This window comes from Natrix helvetica (assembly GCF_964273705.1).
Source record: "Natrix helvetica genome assembly, chromosome: 4".
Classification (NCBI taxonomy): Eukaryota; Metazoa; Chordata; class Lepidosauria; order Squamata; family Natricidae; genus Natrix; species Natrix helvetica.
The window spans coordinates 102,652,805-102,674,775 of NC_138550.1; the positions used below are offsets into that span (position 1 = coordinate 102,652,805).

A 21,971-nucleotide genomic window follows, 5' to 3' on the forward strand; every position below is an offset into this window, starting at 1 on the left:
GAATCTTAAACAGAAGTCATGATTGCTATCTAATTTAAACTTAAACTGTGGGTAGTGCAATTCTAAGAAAACTGAGCCAAAAAATATATTGTTTTTAGATGTTCAGTGCCAGGGTTCAAACTGCAACACAATTGTGTGACTGTAAATATGTGCTTTGTGCATGGGCATTTCTGAAAAAAGGATGATTTGGTCAGTGCAGCATTTAAGAAGAGTAATTTTATCTGTAGGGAAGATGAAACTCAAATGGCTAAAGTTACAGGCTCATCCATTTGAAATGGAAACTTAACAATTTACGCAAAAAGGTAATATAAAAGGGATGAATGAGAGGCTCTTCCTGAAAACATACTCATTTATTGTGGCTTGTGGATATACTTGGGAGTACAGTTTATCTGTAACTTGTCTGTGAAAAAAACCCCACCAGTTTCTAGGGACATTTTATTTGTTCAGTAATTTAGAAAGTACAGTACAGTGATAGGTAGGCTGGCAAATATTGAATCAGTAGTATGTGGAGGTCTGTCTTTTAACACAGATTACCATTTTCCAAGCAGAAAATGAAATGTGTGTTTACATATTTATAGACCTCTGAGAAACCAAATCCTTGTGTGGTGGTCTTGGTACAAAGCAGTTGTTTCTGCTTTGCCTTTGAAATATTATTGTATGCCACAAAGGAGCTGATAAACCCTCTGAGTTCAAATTTCAGTTAAGTACTTTTGTTTTTTTTAAAAAATACTTGTATAAAATGTGTTTTTTTGCAACACACACTGGTTTACTTCTGGAAACACAGTTTCAGAGACTTCGTACAGCCTCTGCTTGTGGAGTTTTGATTCTTTCACTTTCATCTTAGCCTTGTTGGGATGACCCAAACCGGATTTATGCACGAGTAAGAGAGATTTAGTATCATACCTGCTGGCATTTTCACAATATTCAGGCACTAATTGTAACCCTTGCTACCTGCCATTTCTGCACAGTGTACAATATGTGTGCAGTGTTTACCTTCTTCGAATGAATGTTTGCTTAGATACTGTAATACTGGCAGGAACTAGGCAGGGCTTCAGGCAAGTTCCTCACCCCACTATAGTGACCTCACCCACTATTGTACAGAATAACAGAATTGAAAGGAATCCTGGAGGTCTTCTAGTCCCACTCCCTGCTCAAGCAGGAGATGCCAGAAAAAATGTTTGTCTAATCTCTTCTTAAAAATCTCCAATGATGGAATACTCACAACCTCTGAAGTCAAGCTGTTCCACGGGTTAATTGTTCTGTCAAGAAATTTCTCCTTAGCTCTAGATTGCTTCTCTCCTTGATTAGTTTCCATCCATTGCTTTTTGTTCTGCCTTTAGATGCTTTGGGGAGCGGGTTGACCCCACTCTTCTTTGTGGCAGCCCCTTAGATATTGAAACACTGCTATCATGTCACCCCCAGTCTTTCTTATTTGCTCTTGAAAATCAGCAATGCTCTCAAAGCTTAATTTATATCTACTTTTCCCCTTGCAAGCCATCTTACAATATAGTAGGACAGGACAGATCTCATTAACTGGCAAATAAGAGGACTGGAGAGGTAAAATTATAGTATTACAACCGCTGGAGATAGAAACAGTGAAATTGGCTGATAGAAGGACTAGTTCTAGTCGTCAATTCAGTCAGGGTTCATGATATTCTCCCAATAAAACCTTTTCTTGTCTTTTATTCTGCTTTTTGCTTTGAAAGCAGCTGAATGACAATCCCTGGTAAATGGCTTGGAAGAGTTTAGTGTGTGGTTCCTGGCATTTCTTCAGGTTTCCAAGGCATGCTGAATATTTAAGTTTTATCTGAGAACCCTTTGTAAATATTACTATTAACCTTGGAACTTGGAACACTTCTCCTATCTCCCTCGCCCCTGGAGAGCTGGATGTTTTTGAGTTTTCCTATTAATCTGTTGCTTTCAGTAGAGGTATGCTAATATGAGTAAGTTCCCCATTGCATGGTAATGACCAAAGATAAAATGACAAAGTGAAGTCCTTAATTCAGTCTGCAGACACGCTCAGGACTTTGGAATATCCAGATACGAAGAGCACAGACGTTTTCTGTTAAATTGTGGCTAATAGCCTGCAATCAGTAAACTTGACTGAGCTCATTTTCGTTCAGGTGCAACACTGAAAACTGGATCAGCTCTGCCAAATGTTTTGAATAACAGACGGGGTCTTTTTTTCCCCTTTTTCTTCTTTTTGCATGTGATTCAGATCTATGTTTATTTTGGTAGAGCTAAGGAAAGAAAGCCTGAATTGGAAGAAGACTAAAGTCTGTATGAACCAAGGCAGACATTGTTACGGATGAGAATAGAATCGTTAAAAGGGGCTAACAAATCCAACACTGCTCAGTGTAGGAAGACAAATTAAAGCATTTTCAGCACACTATTGTCTAGTCTCCACTTCAATACATCCATAACTGACTACAAAAACTTATTTGCCTCTGAATAAGCCAAAAAACAGCCTGGGATTTTCTCAAAGAGGATATTTTTTTTTCAGCCATGAGAATTAGAAATTAACACAGCTGACTTTTCTCACTGTGCTAGGCTAGAATGCTTCAGGTTTCTAATTTATTGATTATTAGCAAGAATTCCAGTGCACCCTGCCTTATCACTACCACTTGGCTCCTCCTCCAAGTGGGAGGCACTACATTAATTAGGACTTCAAGTCTTAAAAAGCATAATTCTATGGCTCACTCTGGACATTGGCTTCCTTTTCCTTAAGGTTTGGTGAGTAAAAACAACAGTCCTTAACTTATCGAAATAAGATACAGAGTACCTAACTGTGAGGCAAAGGCAAATATTCTTAAACAATAAATCCAGGAGTAATATGATACTTATTTTATTCTCTGCTGACATTTCTGAACACAAAAGTTTTGGGATCCCCTGTACTTTCATCCTCATCAAGAGACAATTCGGAGTATTATTCAGTAGTAGGTAAAGAGCCAGGTTCCAAATGTTGATTTAGTTGTCTGTGCCAAATACCTCCAGGCTCAGAGTTTGCTGTCTTTGTTTTTCTATATATATAAAAGGGTCTTTCAGGAGGGACTTAATTGATCTTTACTGAACAGTAACAAGAAAGTCTAAAACTAAATTCTAATTTGAAAATGATATGGCCAGGTGTAGTGATGAACTTCCTGTCTTGATACATTCATATGTTTGAATGCCAAATCATAAAATGTATGTGGTTTAAGCTATGATACTTCCAAACTCTTATATGATGAACAATAGAGTAAAATTTCCATTGGTATTATGAAAGCAGTTTATAGCTAAGTAGGGTAGGAAATATTCTGTGACCAGCAATGGTTTTAAGGTCTAGGTTTAGCAACTTGAGGGCTAATCTTTTCCTACAGGTACATTAACCCCCCTCTTGTGAAAATTGGTGAAAAATAAAGTCAGCCCCTGATTTTTAGCGAGAACCTACATCATCATCATCCAATTATTCTGCACATTTATTTTGGTCGATTGCACTCAAATGCTAATGAAAAGGGATGGAATTAGAGTGTTTTGATCCTATAATTTTTCTTTCCTTTTTCTTTGTCTTTAGTTGGTTTATAATCATCTACCCAGCCCAGTTTCACAGTTGGGGAATTGAATCAGGGTTTTTACCATGAATGATGTAGAATGGGACAGGATAAATTTTTTTGGTGTCATTTGAATAAGTGAGCGATTAATCCGCTAGAAAATTAGCACTGGGGGATATTTGTGCCCATACCTCTCTCTCTTTGGGCCCTGCCCACTGTTTGACATTCCGTACAAGACTGAATGTGCCTCTTGGCACAAAGGAGTCGTGCCGTCTCTGCTTTGATAAATTGCTGTTCTTTTGTTCCAGGAGTTTTGGTTCTGTAAATCGGTTAGTGAACCTGAACAGTGCTGTTGACCTTTATCTGGAGACACTAGCATTTATGATATCCACAAGACTTGGCATAGATAATACTACATTCCATTCCAATACCACAATGTCCTGGCTTCCTTACAAAGATTGTCAACGTTTGGTCCAGACTGGATGCAATGTTTTTGTTGTCTACCTTCGTTTTCCTTCACTTCTGACCACACTAAAGCTAGTGCAAATGCTTGCATGGAAATCTGTGAGAAGAAAATTCAGCTATAGTAGCGGCCTTGAATGGGAATTCTGGGAGGTCCAGGACCTCTGCTCTTCCTTAGGGCTGGTGCTTTACAAAAACTAGGTGGCTCATTGAATTAAGCTTTTTATTTAGTGCAAGGATCTCCGCAGAGGCAGTAATCCACTTATGACTGCAATGGAGCCCAAAATCTGTATTTCTAAGCAAGACAGTCGCTAAGTTCATTTTGTCCCATTTTATGACCTTTCTTGCCACAGTTGTTAAGTGAGACACTGCAGTTGTTAGGTTAGTAACATGGCTGTTAAGGGAATCTGGCTTCCCCATTGACTTTGCTTGTCAGAAGGTCGCAAAAGGTGATCACATGACCCTAGGACGCTGCAACCATCTTGAATATGAACCAATTGCCAAGCATCTGAAATTTGAACATGGCCATAGGGATGCTGCAGTGGTTGAAAAATGGTTGTAAGTTCAAACGGTCACTAAATGAATGGTTGCAAAGTCCAGGCTTACCTGTACTGTTTTGGAGCTGTTATTGTTACTTATTGGGTCTCGAGCAGAGGTGGTATTCAGCCGGTTCTCTCCGGTTCAGGCGAATTGGTAGTGGCGACTGCGGGAGGGTCCTCCCAACCGCCCTGATGTAATGTGCGAGCACTGTGCATGCGTAGAAGGCAGTGAGCATGCGCAGACGAGGTGCGTGCACTCACATTTGCGAACTGGTAGGTAAGGTAAGTGAATCCCACCCCTGGTCTTGTGATGACGATGATCACAAAGAGGCATGATGGAATGGTAGCCTTACCGTTTATAAGCTTTTTGGTTTTTGTACCCAAGCTTACTCCCACTTATGAAATATTGACATTTCAGCATTGGAAAGGTGAGGAATGATTTATTGTTTTGTCTCTCTTCCTCTACTGTAGTCATGGGGTTAATGAGGCATTTATAAATACACAAATATGAGTCATCCATTAAGAAGATTGCTCTTCCTGGGAAGAGGCGGCAGAATGCTGCTTGAGTATATGGAAAATGTATTATTCCCCCTTTAGGTACGTAGAAGTCACTGGCTTGAGACTTCTTTCGTCTCCTATATGCCTGCTCTTTTGAATTTAATTTAACAGCCTTTATGTATAGCTGCTCAGCTCCTGTCAGACTAATATAATTTAGTTTCCTTGAATGGAGCAAAACAGTGTAAGACCATCTGTAAAACTTGCCATTATTTGATTGCAATTGTTACAATTATATGTTTATATTGTATTTAATTTGAAACTGAATTCATTTATTTTATTAACCTACAGAATTCTGGTCCATAAGTGTAATAAAGAACTATACAGGCAGTCCTCAACTTATGGCCACAATTGAGCCCCAAAATCTCTTTTCCTATAAATGAGAAATTGATTAAGTAAGTTTTGCCCCACTTGACAACTTTTCTTGCCACATTTGTTAAGTGAATCACTGCAGTTATTAAATTAGTAACAAGTGCTAATTTGTGAAGTGAATCCGGTTTCCCCCATTGACTTTGCTTGTCAGAAGGTCACATGACTCGGGGACACTGCAACCGGCATAAATGTGAGTCAGTTGCCAGCATCTGAATGTAAATCAGGCAACCGTGGGGTGCTGCAATGGTCATAACTGTGAAAAGTGGTCATAAGTAACTTTTTTTCAGTCCCTTTGTAACTTTGAACGGTTACTAAATGAACTGTTATAAGTCAAGGACTACATGTATTACATTTTTTGCTCTTGGCTAGACTGAACCAGATGGCAATGGTGGCTGGAAATACTTCCCCCCCCCCCAACATAAGTTAGTATACCAGCTTTGTCTTTTTATGGACAGGAATGATCTATGTATTATCAGTCTTGCCCTATTTATGTTCAGATGCCACACACTCATCTTTAAAATGGATTTTCACTGCAATGACACAGTGCCTTTGAAAAGGTTCTGGAGGTATCTAAACTCCTGTAGGGAAAATTTCGTTGGGCATAAGGATACATACATATCCACTTTTTCTTTATCCACAAAGCAGATAACCAGTGGTGAGATCCTGCCGGTTTAACAACCGGTTTCGTGATTGCATGTTTTGTGTTGCGCGCAAGTGCACAGTTTTACCGAAACGTCTCTTTCATGTTACTTCTTGGGGAGTAACAAAGCTGAGCCGTGGCAATCCGCTCTGCCGCGCTAATCAGCTGAGAGGATATAGGTAAGTAAAGCGCAAGGGCAAGTGGATGGGTGAGTGGGCGGGCCAGCCTGATCTTTAGAGTGAACCAGTTCGGTCTCAGCTCATCGTCGGCCGAATCGGTCCAAACCGGCTGAATCCCACCCCTGCAGAAAATTCAAAGGGAAGAATTTACGAAAGGTGGTTTTTGACTAGGAATCTTAACTATTAACTTATTGGGTCTGATTTGATTCTAAATCTGGTTCTAAATTCTGAAACTAACCTCTGGTGCTGAATTATTGCTTCAGTAAAATTGTATCGAAGGCTGCTAACTTCCCTTTAAACTTTCCCAGGCTTCTGAAGAATTCTGGAGACATTGTTTCATCTGTCTTCATCACCTCTGGGAAACTGTGAAATTATGGAAATATTATTTCTAGGGAAACTGATTTCTTCATTTACAATGTAAAGGATGATCCTGACAATTATAGACCAATTAGCCTCCTCAACATAAACAGCAAACTTTATGCAAGACACTAGAATGGAAACTCCAGTACTGGCTGAAAGAGAGAAGCAATTTGGCTTTAGGGAAGACCAATCTACCATTGATCAATAGTAGATTGGCCTAGTATTCGATCATCTCATTGAAAAATGCTTCTCCCTCAGCACAACTTCCCTATATGCTGCTTTCATAGACTTCAAACCAACTTTTGATTCTATATCCCAAGCTAAATTGTGGGAAAAACTAGAAGCCTCCTTGACTGATCAACATCTACTTCATTTAATAGTTGTGCTACACGAAGGGACTTCACTCAAAATAAGATGTAACTCCTGGGACAATCTCACCAGTGCCATTGGAACTGAGTAGGGCATAAAACAAGGCTTTATATTGACCCCAGTGTTATTCAGTTTCTGTATTAACTTCATGGTGGGCCATCATCTCAACATGAAATTTCATACATACCCAAACCAACACTCAGAAGTTACTGGAAGACATACATCTCATGCATACATTTTACTCTATAAAGACAACGTAGCAATATTTTCAAAAGCATCTATTGGCCTTAATAGAACCTTGACGACACTAACACAGTAGTGCAAGGAAGCCAACTGGTGCTCAAATATCAGAAAACCAAAATCATGACATTTGCCAAAAAGCCCAAGAACCACTCCTGGAGGATCGATGGCCACAAGGTTGAGCAGGTCTCCTGGGGATAGTCCTTCATTCTGCTAAGCATAGGGAACTCCATGGAGAATACACTGCTGAAAATGTCATCCTCAAATTACTTGAGAGTTGGCTACTGTGCACCTGCCGCACTCAAACTATATGAAGCTAAGCCAATAACACAACTACTTTATGGTGCTCCTGAGCCCCTTCCCCAATTTTGCATCAATAGAACTTGTTCAATCTAAATTTCTAAGATCAGCCAATCAAGTCCCCAAATGGGTCTCTAATGCCATCCTGAGACTGGAGACAGGCCTCGTAAAAGTGGAATCTAGAGAGTGGGTGACATACTCAATTATTAGCTCAGACGATGCTTTTTTTCCATGAATGAAGGTGAATATAGGTGTCTCAGGATAATGTTGCAGTATCCAATCTGAATTGGTCACTGGGACCAGCAGTTTTGTCTTTCAGGTTTTTGGCCTCATACCAGAGCCCATCTTCAGGCAACTTCTCTCTAGCAGAGTGTGTGCACTGAAGATGGGCTCAGACGATAAAACCACTGGATGACCAACCCAGATTGAATCCTATTCTTCTTTTCACATTTGGTCTTGCCTCATTTACTATGAGGGATGACTTTCGGTTCACTTTGAAAAAAACAAACAGTGGCAACTGAAATCTCCCCAAGTTTTCCATTCAGCGTGAGTTATGACGATCAGGCCAAAGCTCTCTTTAAATAGTGTGTAGCAGACACAGAGCACTAATTGACTTAGCCAAGTCCCCAAACTTTATTGCCAATGAATCCAATAGGTACTCTGTCTCCCCTGGAAGATACCTAACTAAAAATACCTAACCACCACTTTACCCTGGTACAATGTCATGCCCTCAGCTGTCCTTGAAGGCTGATAACAGGAAAATTCCCTACCCAGAGAGACAATGCCCTTGTAACTTGGGACACACAGGAACAACACAGCATGTACTTTTCCAGTGCCTGTATTACAGAGAAATCCACACTAGTATCATCTCACCATTACGATATAAATACTTAGAGCGCATAGGACAATTCCACATCTTCCTGTTGCTTGCAGATCCTAATCCTGCTACAACCTGTCAGGTACTGGGCAGCAGTGCATCATTGTGGACCTGTGTCATAAACTAATCTTAACAAGCATTGAATTCGTTGTTTTAAGAATTCCTTGCATTGTGATAGATTTAGTCTGCCCTATACTAGATTTGTGGCTCAGTGGCTGAGATGCTGAGCTTGTTGATCAGAAAGGTCGGCAGTTCGGTGGTTGAAATCCCTAGAGCCGCATAACAGAGCGAGCTCCCGTTAAGTTATCCCAGCTTCTGCCAACCTAGCAGTTCGAAAGCACATAAAAAAGGCAAGTAGAAAAATAGGGGCCACCTTTGATGGGAAGGTAAAAGCATTCTTTGGCATTTAGTCATGCCGGCCACATGACCACGGAGACGTCTTCGGACAGCGCTGGCTCTTCAGCTTCGAAACGGAGATGAGCATCGCCCCCTAGAGTCAGGAACGACTAGCACATATGTGCGAGGAGAACCTTTACCTTTATAGTAGATCTTAAGTTCCCCTCAATCAATATCATGTTCTTACCTCTCCCTTTAAATTGTTAATGACTGTTTTTTTTTAAAAAAATAGACTTTTTCTCATATTGTTAGCTATTTTTTATACTTTTATACTATTTGTTTGATCTTTTATACTTTTTTTTAAATCCTGCGAACGCCATCCTCCTTATGGCTGCTGTGTGTGGGTGTTTGCGTAGGTACTGTACATAATAGTTTTATCCTTTTAAAAATTATTGTTTATATTCCACTCTCCTTATGCTGGTCTGTGACCTTAATAAAGATCTGATTGATATCTACAACAAGAAAAGGGAGTTAGCCTTGAATCTATTGCTGCTCTGAGTCAGGATTGTATGAGCTCTTTGACAACAACAACAACAACAACCACATGATCATTCCAGGAATTTGCACGGCAAAGCAAGGGACCTGAAGGAAAACATCTGAAAGCTAAGATAGACAAGATAGGTTTCTATGGCTAAAGCTTGCTGCATCTGCCCTTCAAATCTACTTTCAGACTTGCAAGATTTTGTTAAAGTAATCTTACAGTAAAATAGAGTAGATAGTTCTGAGTGGGCTTCTTGTCTGGATTACCTCGCAAGCAGAGCAGAGGTGGGTTGCTCCCGGTTTATCCCGGATTGGGCAAACTGGTAGTAGCCGCAGTGGAAGCCGAAGAGGCAGCGGAGGTGGTGTTGGTGCTTCAGGAGGACAGGCGGGAGGTGGATGTCCTGGGGCTGTTGCACATGGGCACCATCTGCCCTCCCGGAGCACCGCCGCCACCACCCCTGTCAGCCCCAGAGCAGTGGCTGCGTCTTCATTAAGGGCTGCCCACCCACCCACTGGCTGGCCCGGCCTGGATGCCAACCTCGGAAGGCAAGCAGGCATTGGGGATTGCCGGGAAGGCCATGTGGAAGGCAAGCAAGCATGGCAGGTCTGCAGGGAAGAGAGTAGGCTGCTAGCTCCCTTCTCCACAGCCAGCTGGCCCCGACATACTTGCCTGCCTTCCACGTGGCTTTCTGCTTGCCTGCCTTCACAACCTGGCCACGGAGACACCGGGAAGGCTGTGTGGAAGGCAGGCAAGCATGGCAGGGTTGCGGGCTGCAGGGAAGGGAGTAGGGGAGGCAGGCTGGGATGGTGGAAAGCAGATGCTGGGTGAGGCAGGGCAAGTGAGCGGGAACCGGGGGATCGGTTCAGGGGTGTGGCCGGCCAAGGGTCCCTACCGGTTCAGCGACCCAGGCCCAATGTCTGCTACCCGTTTTCCCAAACCAGTCCGAACCAGGAAGATTTCACCCCTGCCGGGGAATGCTGCAATAGTTACAATTATGAAAAACAGCTGCAATTCACTTTTTTCAGTGCCATTCTAACTTCAAACAGTCACTAAATGAATGGTTGTAAGTTGAGGACTACCTGTAGATAGTACTGATTTTTTTATCTGTAGCCCTGTTGTCCAATAAAATGGGGAAGAGTTTGCTTTAATTTTTCTCCCGAATTCTTTCCTCCTTCATTACTACAGTTACAAGATTGTTCAAGGCACATTAAGGCACAATATTCTTTTAACTGGTAGGCAGGCTCCACTTCCTTCACATAAATCCCGGCATAAAACTTTATCCTGGAATGTCTCCCAAGGACCTTTTGCAGGCAGAAAAGTAGGGTCAGCCAAGGAAGTCATACAATAATGAAGAGTTGGGCAAAGCAAAGCCAAACTGACATCCTCTGCTATTTGCAACCTTAAAATATGCCAAAGAACATTATTTCTTTCGTAAGCTACATGAACAGCAAGGGAGAAAAAGGAAAGCTTTTCCACGGGAAAATGAAGATTTGGAAAAAATGGGCAGCAGATTTCAGCCCAGTAGGGCTTTTGAATATAGATCTAAGTGTTGGCGTATTATTATTTACTGTCTGAGATATTTTCTTTTCTTTTTTTTCAATAGCCGTGGGGCATGGGGTATCACTCCTGCTTCTGCCAACCTTCATTAGGTCAATAACTATCGCAACATTGCTTGTGCAAAACTGGCCTCCTTACTTAAAAAAAAAAAGATGTTGTTTTGAAAATTGTACACAGTTCTAGAACTGTCCTGAGTTTAGGATGTTTTGTTTTGGGTTTGTGTTAGTTTATGTTACTGTTGGTACCCAGAGTCAATTGGAGTCAGGCAGTGTCCAAGTTGAATTAAATAATGAATAAATAAATAGTAAAATGAGATAAAAATGATAAAGAAACAATTTATTCATTTATTTATTCTTCGCATTTCTAAACCGCCCCCTCTCCCAAAAAGGGACTCGGGGCGGTGTACAATGAAAGAAACGACAGTGCTTGACTTGAGGTTGGTTTCTTTCTTTCTTTCTTTCTTTCTTTCTTTCTTTCTTTCTTTCTCTTTCTTTCTTTCTTTTTCATTCTTTCTTTCTTTCTTTCTTTCTTTCTATCTCCTTCCTTCCTTCCTTCCTTCCTTCCTTCCTTCCTTCCTTCCTTCCTTCCTTCCTTCCTTCCTTCCTTCCTTCCTTCCTTCCTGGTGTATGTAGGATGATTTCAATCGAAGACTTTTATCTAATGCATGGTTGTCAAACTCAAGTCCTGCAGGGTTGCCCTAGAAACAGTGAAGGACTGGCCCGCAGTGCCTCTGCCAGTGAAAACGGAGCTCAGGAACTCCGTTTTCGCTGGCAGAGCATTGCAGGAGGCATCCCAGGCAAAAACAGAGCTTGGGAGGACCACATGTGGGCCTCCTGAGCTCCAATTTTGCTGGCAGAGGGTTTCAGGAGGTCATTGCAACCAAAAATGGAGCTCGGGGACCTGTTTTCACTGGTAGAGTGCTCGGGCCACCACAGGCACCCCCAACAGGAGTGACATCAAGGTTGCCAAGCTCCCCATCCCCAAGGTCAAACACAACCCTGATGCGGCCCTCAATGAAATTGAGTTTGACACCCTGATCTAATGCAATCTTTCTCAGCTTTGGAACTTTAAGTTGTGTGGTCTTCAACTCCCAGACTATCACAGTATCATCTTCCTTTCTGCCAGCCTCGAAAGCAATGTTTCTCGACAACTTGAAGATATGTGGACTTCAATTCTCAGAATTCATCAGCCAGATGTGCTGCCTGAGGAGTTCTGGGAATTGAAGTCCACGCATCTTAAAGCTGCCAAGGTTGAGAAACACTGTTCAAACGAAAAGCAAAATGAACAGTTCATATGTGGGATCAGAATTAGTGATTGTCAAAGGTTGGGTCGTTATTGCAAAATTGGACAAACTCTTATTCAAGTTTCCATTTAGTGTTGGAAAATCAATTAAAATGAATCCATGTTGGGATAATGGATTTTGTTGGCTTTTCATTCCTTTTTTGTAGTTGTTGCGGTAGACCCTTCAAACAAAATTGATCTTGTCAGTCATCTCCTTTCACTTTCTTGTATCATATCTTAGCTATGCATTTGATTCCATTATGCATCCATTATGGTACAGTTGTTATGATGCTGTAAAATCTCTTTTCTACTTACAGTATTTATTCTTACTTGGCAAGGGAAGCTGACATCTTTGACAGGCTGTTTTCAGCTTTCATTGTACCTAGTGTATATAAAATTCATGAATGTAGCTAGTGCCCAATAAAAAAGCCAGGAAATATATAACTAATGAACTGTATCAGCTCTTAGCATTGTTTTATATTCTAATTGCTCAGCTTTGAAATGTCATACAATGTAGAAATGCAACAACAGCATTCTCTTACATGGTGCCCTAAAATGTTTGGCATTTTAATCTGCATCATTTCTCAAGACGGTGAGCCAATACTTCTGGGGGACCCCCAAGTTGAGAAAAGCTGCTTTAATTTATTGTTGGCCTTTGGAAAGTAACACATTTTATGCATAACAAAGATCTTGATGGAAAAAATATTTTGCACACCTGCATCATACTACCACTCAATTTTTACTCTCTCTTTCCTGTTAGTTGGGTTTTATACTTCCAAGCAACATAACATATTCTTCACATTGGGTGCTTTTAAATGGACAAAGCATTAGCATTTGCTTATCTCTTCTAGTCTTTCCCAATATTCTGTGGGGAAATTAATTTTTAAATAGACTTTGTTATAATCTATACTCATAATGTTCTTGAAAGATTAGAAAGAAAAACGCTGTGTTGCAGCGTTGAAGATAAAACTTCCCGAAGCCAATTAAAAAAAGAAGAAGTTTGCTTTATGATACATTAAGGACTCAGATTTTTAGACTAACAGGTTTCAAAGGTTAAGATTGCTTTAGCTTAAGGACTTAGATTTTTGGACCAACAGGTTTCAAAGTAAGTGTAAGTTCTTAGTCAAACGTTGATTTTCTAAAAAAGTAGGCTACTGTTTTAATATTAAGAGTTGTAGTATTTAGAATCCCACTCAGACAGTGTGCTGAATATTTTTATACACTTTAGCTGTAAAGTTAAGCAGGTTTGATCCTAGCCAATTTCTGGGAGAAAATCATAAAAGAGAATTCCTATGTGCATATTTATTTATTTATTTGGAAATTTATATTGCCGCCTATTTGCACAAGGCAGCTTAAGGGTAAAGGTAAAGGTTCCCCTTGCACATATGTGCTAGTCTTTCCCAACTCCAGGGGAGCGATGCTCATCTCTGTTTCAAAGCCAAAGAGCCAGCGTTGTCTGAAGACATCTCCGTGGTCATGTGGCCAGCATGACTAAATGCGAAAGAATGCTGTTACCTCCCCACCAAAGGTGGTTCCTATTTTTATGCTTGCGTTTTTACATGCTTTTGAACTGCTAGGTTGGCAGAAGCTGGGACAAGTAATAGGAGCTCACTCTGTTACGCAGCGCTAGGGATTCGAACCACCGAACTGCTGACCTTTCTGATCGACAAGCTCAGCATCTTAGCCACTGAGCCACTGCGTCTCTCAAGGCGGCTTACAAGAATATTATATATATACAGTGTATATGTATGTGTGTCTTGTTGTATTCAGGTCTTTTCCCGAGTAAGACCTTCAATGACGCCAGAGATCAACAGGATAAAGTAATGGCTTTTTGCTAAGCCGAATGGACAGAAATGCTGATGCTACTGTAGATAAATGCTGAGAGACTACAAAATGAAGCCATGGCGACTCTCCTGATTATTTCACTGGAAGCTGACGCCATGTTCTCTTTGAAGATATCTTTATACTGATTAAGAATTCTGGGACACAATTGCGTCCTATGTCATATGGTCCCTGTACTGCAATAATACTGGAAATAGAATTTCACAATGTTCTGATTCTAACTTGCTGCTTATTTTAAGTTAGGAAGAACAGACCTCATGTAATGAAGAGTGAACTGGGATTGCTGGTTCAATAATTTCATCCAGATCATTCTGTTCTCCCTTACTCAGGAGCCTAGGGGTTATCTCTGTAAGGTTGCCAAAAAAAAACCTGTATAGATTTGCTCTTGATGTCATCAGGAGTCATGGCTGACTTAAGGGAAATGTTACTTTTATGTGTATATTAATAAAACATTGGCAAATATGCACATGACTTTACAGGGCATAGAAAAAGGAAGGTCTGGCCAGGAAGAGAGCCCTGAAGAAGACCGGAGAGATATGGAATGGGCGGATCAAATGGAAAATAAATTGTCACCCCAAATAAATACAACCTTTGATGTGTCGGTGTACTGTTGTTGCTTCATTAATAAAAATAGCTGCCTCAGTTATAGAACAGTAGCTTATAGATTGTGAGTTTGCTAAAAGATGTTGCCAAAATTTCTGGTAATGTTTGAAAGGGACAGTTTGTTGTGTAAAAGAGTTGTCATTGTACTGCATTAGAGGAAGACAATTACTTTCATAGAAAGAGATTCTGCAATCCAATGAACCTTCATTGTGTAATTTCATTTGAAAGCAGGCACAATTGTTAGCTTTTTTGTGCAAAAAGATTAAATATCTGATAGTACATGCGTATACAAAGTTTAAGTTGCTGATTGATACAACACAAACATCAATTATTGTTCTTTGGTGCTTTGATGAATAGTGAGAGATGTGTTGCACAGATTGCATTTTGTTAATATGAAAAATCCTGTGTGTATGAATAACATACTCGGACAAATGTGATGTGCAGGCCAAGTTCTTACTTTGCAGAAAGTTTAAAAGCAATGTATGTTCTGGCTTCTGGTATTCATGAAGGAGAAATATAATGGGTAAAAACAAACCAGCTAAGCTATTGGATAAAACACATTTAATCAAAATGTGTCTGTATAGCAGAAATAATTTATGTTTCTGCTTTATAGCAGCATTTTCAAAAGTCTAGGACAGGTACTTTCCTAGACTTTTGTCTGTAAGGCTTGTAAAACCTTGATGAACTTCAAAGTTGGTTTGCTATTGCAGTATACAGGTTTGCTGGCAAGTCAGACCTATGAATTATTTAATTTGATTAGGTTTGCAAATGTTTATGAGGTCTTTAGGCCACTTCTCATAAAATACATGCTTCTAGAAACTCACCTTGTACAGAATATAAAGAAGCAGCATTAATAGATTTCAAGCCAAGATACTAGCATTTCAGTAAACCAGATTTTTTTTTAATTCCAGTACTTGGAAACCATTTGGATTTGCAATTTGCCAAAACTCCCAATGGGATTGCCAAAATATTTGCTGTATATTACGGTATTTATTTATTTATGCTTCTTTATAATTTGGATTTATAAGGCTGCCCCAACTCGAAACTGATTAGGGGGAGTGGAAATTAAAAACTCGAGATGTTTTTATGCTAAAAAAGCAAACAAAATGAACCCAAAGTAAACTCACATATCAGGAAACACACATCACAAAACAAATAATATGTAACAGATTGACATATCGTGACCTGCTGCTCCAGTGTTTATGAAAAAGGAGGGTTTTTTGTTTTTTTAAATCCAAAGTTTTTTAATTTTTTAATACAAGTTTACACATATTATAGAAACAACATGTTGACGGGATCTTTCAATCCTGTCATTTACATAATTCATTTTACATCATAGTTTTGTTTTCACTTTTGGTCAAATTATTTTCTTCCATTATTTTTCATTTTTATACTTATTTTTTTCTTAATACATAAACAATATCTTCAACTGCCCCTTCAAAGTACACCAAATTATCATTTCATATTTCTCTATTGGTCTATTTTACTATAAACAATATATATCCTTTAATTAAGTTTTAACATAGAGAGCATTTTTTTCAATTTTTTCTGCAATTAACAATATATTATAATTTCTTTATTTCTTAATTAGTTACATAACAATATCAATCGCACTACTATTCCCTTTAATCTACTAATGTAGTTTTTTTTTTGAAAAAAGAGGTTTTTAAAGTCCTTCTGAAAACTGGCAAGGTTTGATGCAGTCTGAACTCTTGGGGGGGAAGCCATTTTAAAGGACAAGAGCCACGATAGAATAAACTGTTTACTTCAATTACCACTTGTCAGGACATAAAGACACACATACTGCCAGATTTTACAAGGCTGCAGAAATGTCAGAAGAAAAACTGGCCCTCAGAATGCCAGGGTCTTTGCCATGAAGAGGTATATACTGTAGTTGATCCCCAGGACTTATTGGTATAGAAACATATTGGTAACCAATGCAGTTTGTGTAACAGAGATGGTACATGAGTGCACCAAGATGCATGCACAACCTCTTGTGCCCCTGCATTTTGATCAGCCTTACTGCCAAATGGTCTTCAAGAACAGACCTATGTACAGTGTATTGCAGTAGTCCACACATGAAACAGGGCTTCTACTCAGCTTCTTCGCCATGGAGAAGAATTGACACTTTGCCATTCTTATCATCAGTGAGTAGACTGAGACCTGAGCTCTTAACAGTACTTGGTGGTGTCCACTTTGAGTTTTATACCAAGATCTCTTCAGGCACTTCATTTCCCTCAAATTCTTCAGTAAAGCAAACATTTGTTTTTCATTAGCGGCTGGAGAGAAATTGTGCTATTTTATCAAGTGCTCTGGCCATATTACGTAAGGTGAATTGTCATAAACATAAGGTGAATTGTCTACCAGACTGCATAATCTGGATCTTTCTGGGAAGTGCTTCAATAAATATACAGGTTGAAATTGTTGGTTCCTTAGGGGTTTATGGTCTGGGATGGATGCCTACTGGACACAGTCCATAGCAGATCGGCAAACTTAGTAGACAGGAAAATGTCACATTGATAAATTAAAAATCATTGCAGGCCACAAAGGAATACCTGGTATATTTAGCAGCTGATGGAATGGCAGCAATGCTGGAGGTGGCACTGTGGCCTGGAAGTTTTGCAGGATCTTGACAGTGCATCTTTTGGGGCAACAATGGTGAATTTATTAACTGTTAAAAAATTTCTGTGGGCTAGGCAGATCTGCTCAGAAAGCTACATATTGGCAGGCCTGGTCTATAGTGATGAGCAGGGCAATGTCTTGGGGAATCATCAGGGATTATTTTGAGCATGTAGAGCAGGGATATCAAGCTCGATTTCATTGAGGGCCGCATCAGAGTTGTGTTTGACCTCGTGTGGCCGGGGGAACATGGTTGGGGTGGGTGTGGACAGGGTGGGCATAGCCAGCTTAACTCTTCGAGGCTCCATTTTTGGCTGTGACAGCCTCCTGCAGCCCTCTGCCAGTAAAAAGAGAGCCCAGGGGACTTGGACGTGGCCCGCCCAGGCTCCATTTTTGGCTGAGACAGCCTCCTGGCCCTCCTTTTTGGCTGAGACACCTGCCAGCCAAAACAAGCTCGGGGGACCGTGTGTGGCCCATGTGGGCTCTATTTTCCCTGGCAGAAGCTGCATGAGGCCATTGCAACCAAAAATGGAGCTTGGAAGGGCTTCACAAAGGCAGCATGGGACAGTGTTTTACTGTTTTCAGGGTAGCCCCGTGGGCCAGATCTAAGCACCTTGCAGGCCAGATTCAGCCTGTGGGCCTTGAGTTTGACACCCCTGTTGGAGAAAATATTTATTTCTGATAAGCTTATGTTGTTGATTTATCTGAATGTGTTTTCTCCACCTGATTTGATGAAGGCTGCTGTAGAATTAGGAGGGAATATACTTGTGTTATCTTGCACAAAATATAAGTGGGTCAGCCCTATCAGTGCATTTGACATTCTATATTGATGAGTAAAAGAACAGGTTAAAAGTCTGAACTGTGGAAGATGTCACTTATACATTGCTTAAAATTGCGCTATGTTAAATTTTAGCTTGCAAAATAATTCTCATTGGTACATTCTGATTTATATCTTGTAGAATTGCCGGGTGTGTTTAAATTGATGTCCTCTGCTACTGAAATCTGCTTCAGAACCATGACAACCGAAGTAGCAGAAGTTGGAGAATTGTCTTTGGAGTCTTTGGTGACTTGCAAACTGTGCTTATCTGAATATTCACTGGATAAGATGACCGCTCTTCAGGGTTGCAATTGCATCTTTTGTACCTCAGTAAGTATGGACAACAATGTATCTATTGTTGAAAGAAAAGAATGAGCTAAAAAACATTTCCGTAACATTAACTAGCAGATTACTGCAGTAATTAATGATATTTTAAATATTATATTCTTTGTTAGTTGTGTGTCCGGTCCATCAAGACTCCTTGGACAACGTTCCTCTAGGCCTTCCTTTTCCTCTACCATCCTCTGGAGTGCATTTTAAGCTCACACCTACTGCTTCGGTGACTCCATCCAGCCACCTCATTCTCTGTCGTCCCTTTCTTCTTTTGTCTTCAATCTTTCCCAGCAGTAGGCTCTTCTCCAGTGAGTCCTTCCTTCTCATTAGGTGGCCAATGTATTTGAATTTCATCTTCAGGATCTGGCCTTCTAAAGAGCCATCAGGGTTGATCTCCTCTAGGACTGACCGGCTTGATTGCCTTCAGTGGTGGCTTCCTACTGGCATTGGTACCGGTTGGTTTGTGTATGTTTCGCTGGCATTGCACGCGCATGCGCAATTGACTGTAAATAGTTCTGCGCATGTGTGAAGACCATGAACAGCTAATAAAAAACATAATGGCAATGGCAGCGGAGACCGGGGAACTGGTTCAGGGGCATGGCCAGCCTGGGTTGCTGCCGGTTCTGCGACCCAGGGCAAATTACCACTACCAGTTCGCCTGAACCGGTGCGAACTGGTAGAAACCCACCTCTGATCACCTTGCTGTCCAAGAGACTCGCAGGAGTCTTCTCCAGCACCATAGTTCAAAGGCCTCAATTCTTTGACGTTCAACCTTTCTTATGGTCCAACTTTCACAGCCATTCATTGCAACTGGAAAAACCATAGCCTTGACTATACGCATGTTTTTTGGCAGGTTATATTCTAGAGCAGGGTAGACAACATGATGTTTATGGTCACCAATGAGTTTGTGCACCAGGCTCTAAACAGACTCCCTTCATCTTTTTTTAAAAAAATTACTTTTCCCTCCCAGATACTTTTTTTTAAATAGGAGAAATCTGGCATCTGCAAAAGCCCTGACCTTTCCCATCAGTAATAAATATACAGCTGGTATTTTTTTATGATTCTTATAAAACTTTATTACATTGAACCCTGTAGGTTCAGGGCTGTCTGTTCTAATTGGGTAGCAGCATTCCGGTGCCTCTGCAACAGAGCATTCCCTACCCTTTGCTGACATCTTTTAGATGCATGATATTACGCCTAAAATCCAGCCATACAGCTCATGTGCTTGTCTGCCAAGCTGTGGGTCCTTTTTTATTCCTACTAACCCAGTGAAATGATGAAGAAATATCATTTCTGTAAGGGAGTGCAAAACTCTTGTCAATCTACCTGTCAATAGGACAACTTTCTCAAAATAGATGAAAAAGAAAAGATTGACTTTGAAAATGGGAAAAGTTTGGACTGAGGTGAAAAAAAAGAATGGTATAGGAAAAAAAAGGCATCCTTATGGGATGGGCAGTGATGGAAGTGACTCAGAATGATAGTTCCTCCTCCATTCTAAACTTATTATTTGTTGCCCATAGACAAGATCATCAGAATAGTTCTCAGACATTTAAGTCTAGACTAGTGATGGCTAACCTTTTCCGGACTGAATGCCCAAAGCTCATGTGCACACATATGAATGCATGTGCACATGTCTGAATCCCCAAAATGGAATACATGTCCCCTGCACATGCACTCTGCCCCAACGCATGCGTGTGTGATCCTGCGCATATCCCCTGTGCATGCACGGCAGAGACCTGAAGGCCAGCTGGCCAGCGGGAGGCATGTGCGCATGCATGTCGGAGCTGAACTGGAGTGATGGCTCATGTGCCATCAGAGAGGGCATTGCATGCCACCTCTGGCACGCTTGCCATACGTTTGCCATCATGAGTTTAGACAATCCTAAACCAGAAAGGCATCCCAATGGTTATTGATGTACACCTGCCCATGTTTGTATGTGTTTGTATCTGGGGTGGGTTCCGGCTTCTTCTACTGCCAGTTCGCTCAAGGACGTGCTTTGGGCCCGTACGTGCTAGATTAGTGCTATGTGCACATGCGCAGAAGCGACAAACAAGATGGTGGCGCCTACAGTGCCATCGATAGAACCAGTTTCAGGCATGTGTTTCAGTCCGAACCAGTCCGAACCGGTAGGAACCCACTTCTGGTTTGTATGTATATATGTATGCATGCATGTATGTATGTAATTTAAATACTAAGTTTCCGTATTCACACACGTATAATGGGTTCCTCTTAAGAATGCCTCTTATCAGTAGCAATTTGTAACAAATCTATTCCTGTTACACTCCAGACCTATATTATCTATTTCTTATGCAGTAAAATATCTCAAAAAGCTACCTGTATATCAGGGGTGGGTTTCAGCAGGTATACACTGGTACGGGTGTACCAGTTGGTGAAATTTAGCATGCCTTCCTGTACCCCTTCTTCCGGAGGCCCCGTACAGGAACGCTCCCTCCCCAAGCCTGCCCACGCCCCCACTCATTCCCCCCACCTGCCCAGTTTCCGCTCATTCGCTTGCTTGCCCCGCCCACCCACTTCCTTTGCCCACCCAGCCAAGGCTCCGAGGCTGCAGGCAGCCGGGGAGGTGGGGGGGGGATGCTGCCCATCTGCCTGCCCTCTCCAGAAGAAACCGGGTGGGCCCTGGGACGGTGAGCAGCCCATGCGCCACTGCCATGTGACCACTCTGTGGGCCCAGCACCTGCCCGGAGGCGGCTGCAGCCGGCAACAGGACATGAAGGAGAGGCCATCCAGCAGAGTGTTCTGAGGTCAGTGGGTTGGCGGGGAGATTGCGTGGGGCTGGACTGGAGGTGGCAGGAAGGCAGGAGTCGAGGCTATGCCGCTGTACTGGTGAAAAAAAGAATATCCTATTCCCGCCATCCTGGAACTGTGCCACAAGCTAAGGGAAGCAGGTCTTCCCTCCCCCTTCAGAGTGCCCGTGTGGGGAGATAGGAGGCGACCTGGTTCTTTCTTTCTCCGAAGGTGTGCAAGAATGCCCCCCCACTGCCCAAATGTGTGAAGGAAGGAAGCCGCAAGCTCCTTTGCTCTCGGCTACGCAACCTCCTTTCGTTCTCCGCCTGCCCGAATGAGTATAGGAGGCACTCACTGGTCACTAATCTGCCCGTTAGCCATCATTCAAACCAGCCTGCTTCCTCTCCCGGCATGGACTCTCTGGAGGGGGAGGGAAGGTCCCTCCCAAAACCTCACTTTTCCTGGTGGCACGCCCACAATAGCAGCTGAGCAAGGGAAGGAGGAATTCTAGGAGTTGAAGTCAGAAGTCTTAAAGCTGTCAAGTTTGAACACCCCCGGGGTTTTTTTTCTAAAGGGTTAGGGGTGCAAGGGTCTTGCAATTTGACAGTTTTTAAACTTGCACACTTCAATGCCAGAGTTCCTGAGCCAACATGACTGGAGGAGGAATTCTGGGAGTTGAAGTCCACAAGTCTTAAAGCTGTCAAGTTTGAACACCCCTGGGTTTTTTTTTTCTAAATGGTTAAGGGTGCAAGGGTCTTTTAACTTGACAGCTTTAAGACTTGCGTGCTTCAACTGCCAGAGTTTCTGAGCCAACATTTTGGTTGCTAAGCAAGAGTGTTGTTAAGTGAGTTTCTCCACATTTTACAAGTTGGCCACG

At 41.5% G+C, this 21,971-nt stretch overlaps 1 protein-coding gene across 4 annotated transcripts in view; it reads left to right on the forward strand.

The window, feature by feature from the left end:
- The window catches only part of RNF144B (ring finger protein 144B), a 79,706-nt gene that overhangs the window by 19,184 nt on the left and 38,551 nt on the right, over positions 1–21,971 (forward strand). For 2 of the 4 annotated variants that reach the window (XM_081951544.1, XM_081951545.1), the window contains one exon: positions 18,159–18,346. In XM_081951544.1, coding sequence (XP_081807670.1) covers positions 18,159–18,346 — 188 coding nt within the window. Of the gene's footprint in view, positions 1–244; positions 303–2,487; positions 2,734–18,158; positions 18,347–21,971 lie in introns of those variants that run through there. The other 2 variants (XM_081951547.1, XM_081951546.1) reach the window with 2 other exon arrangements.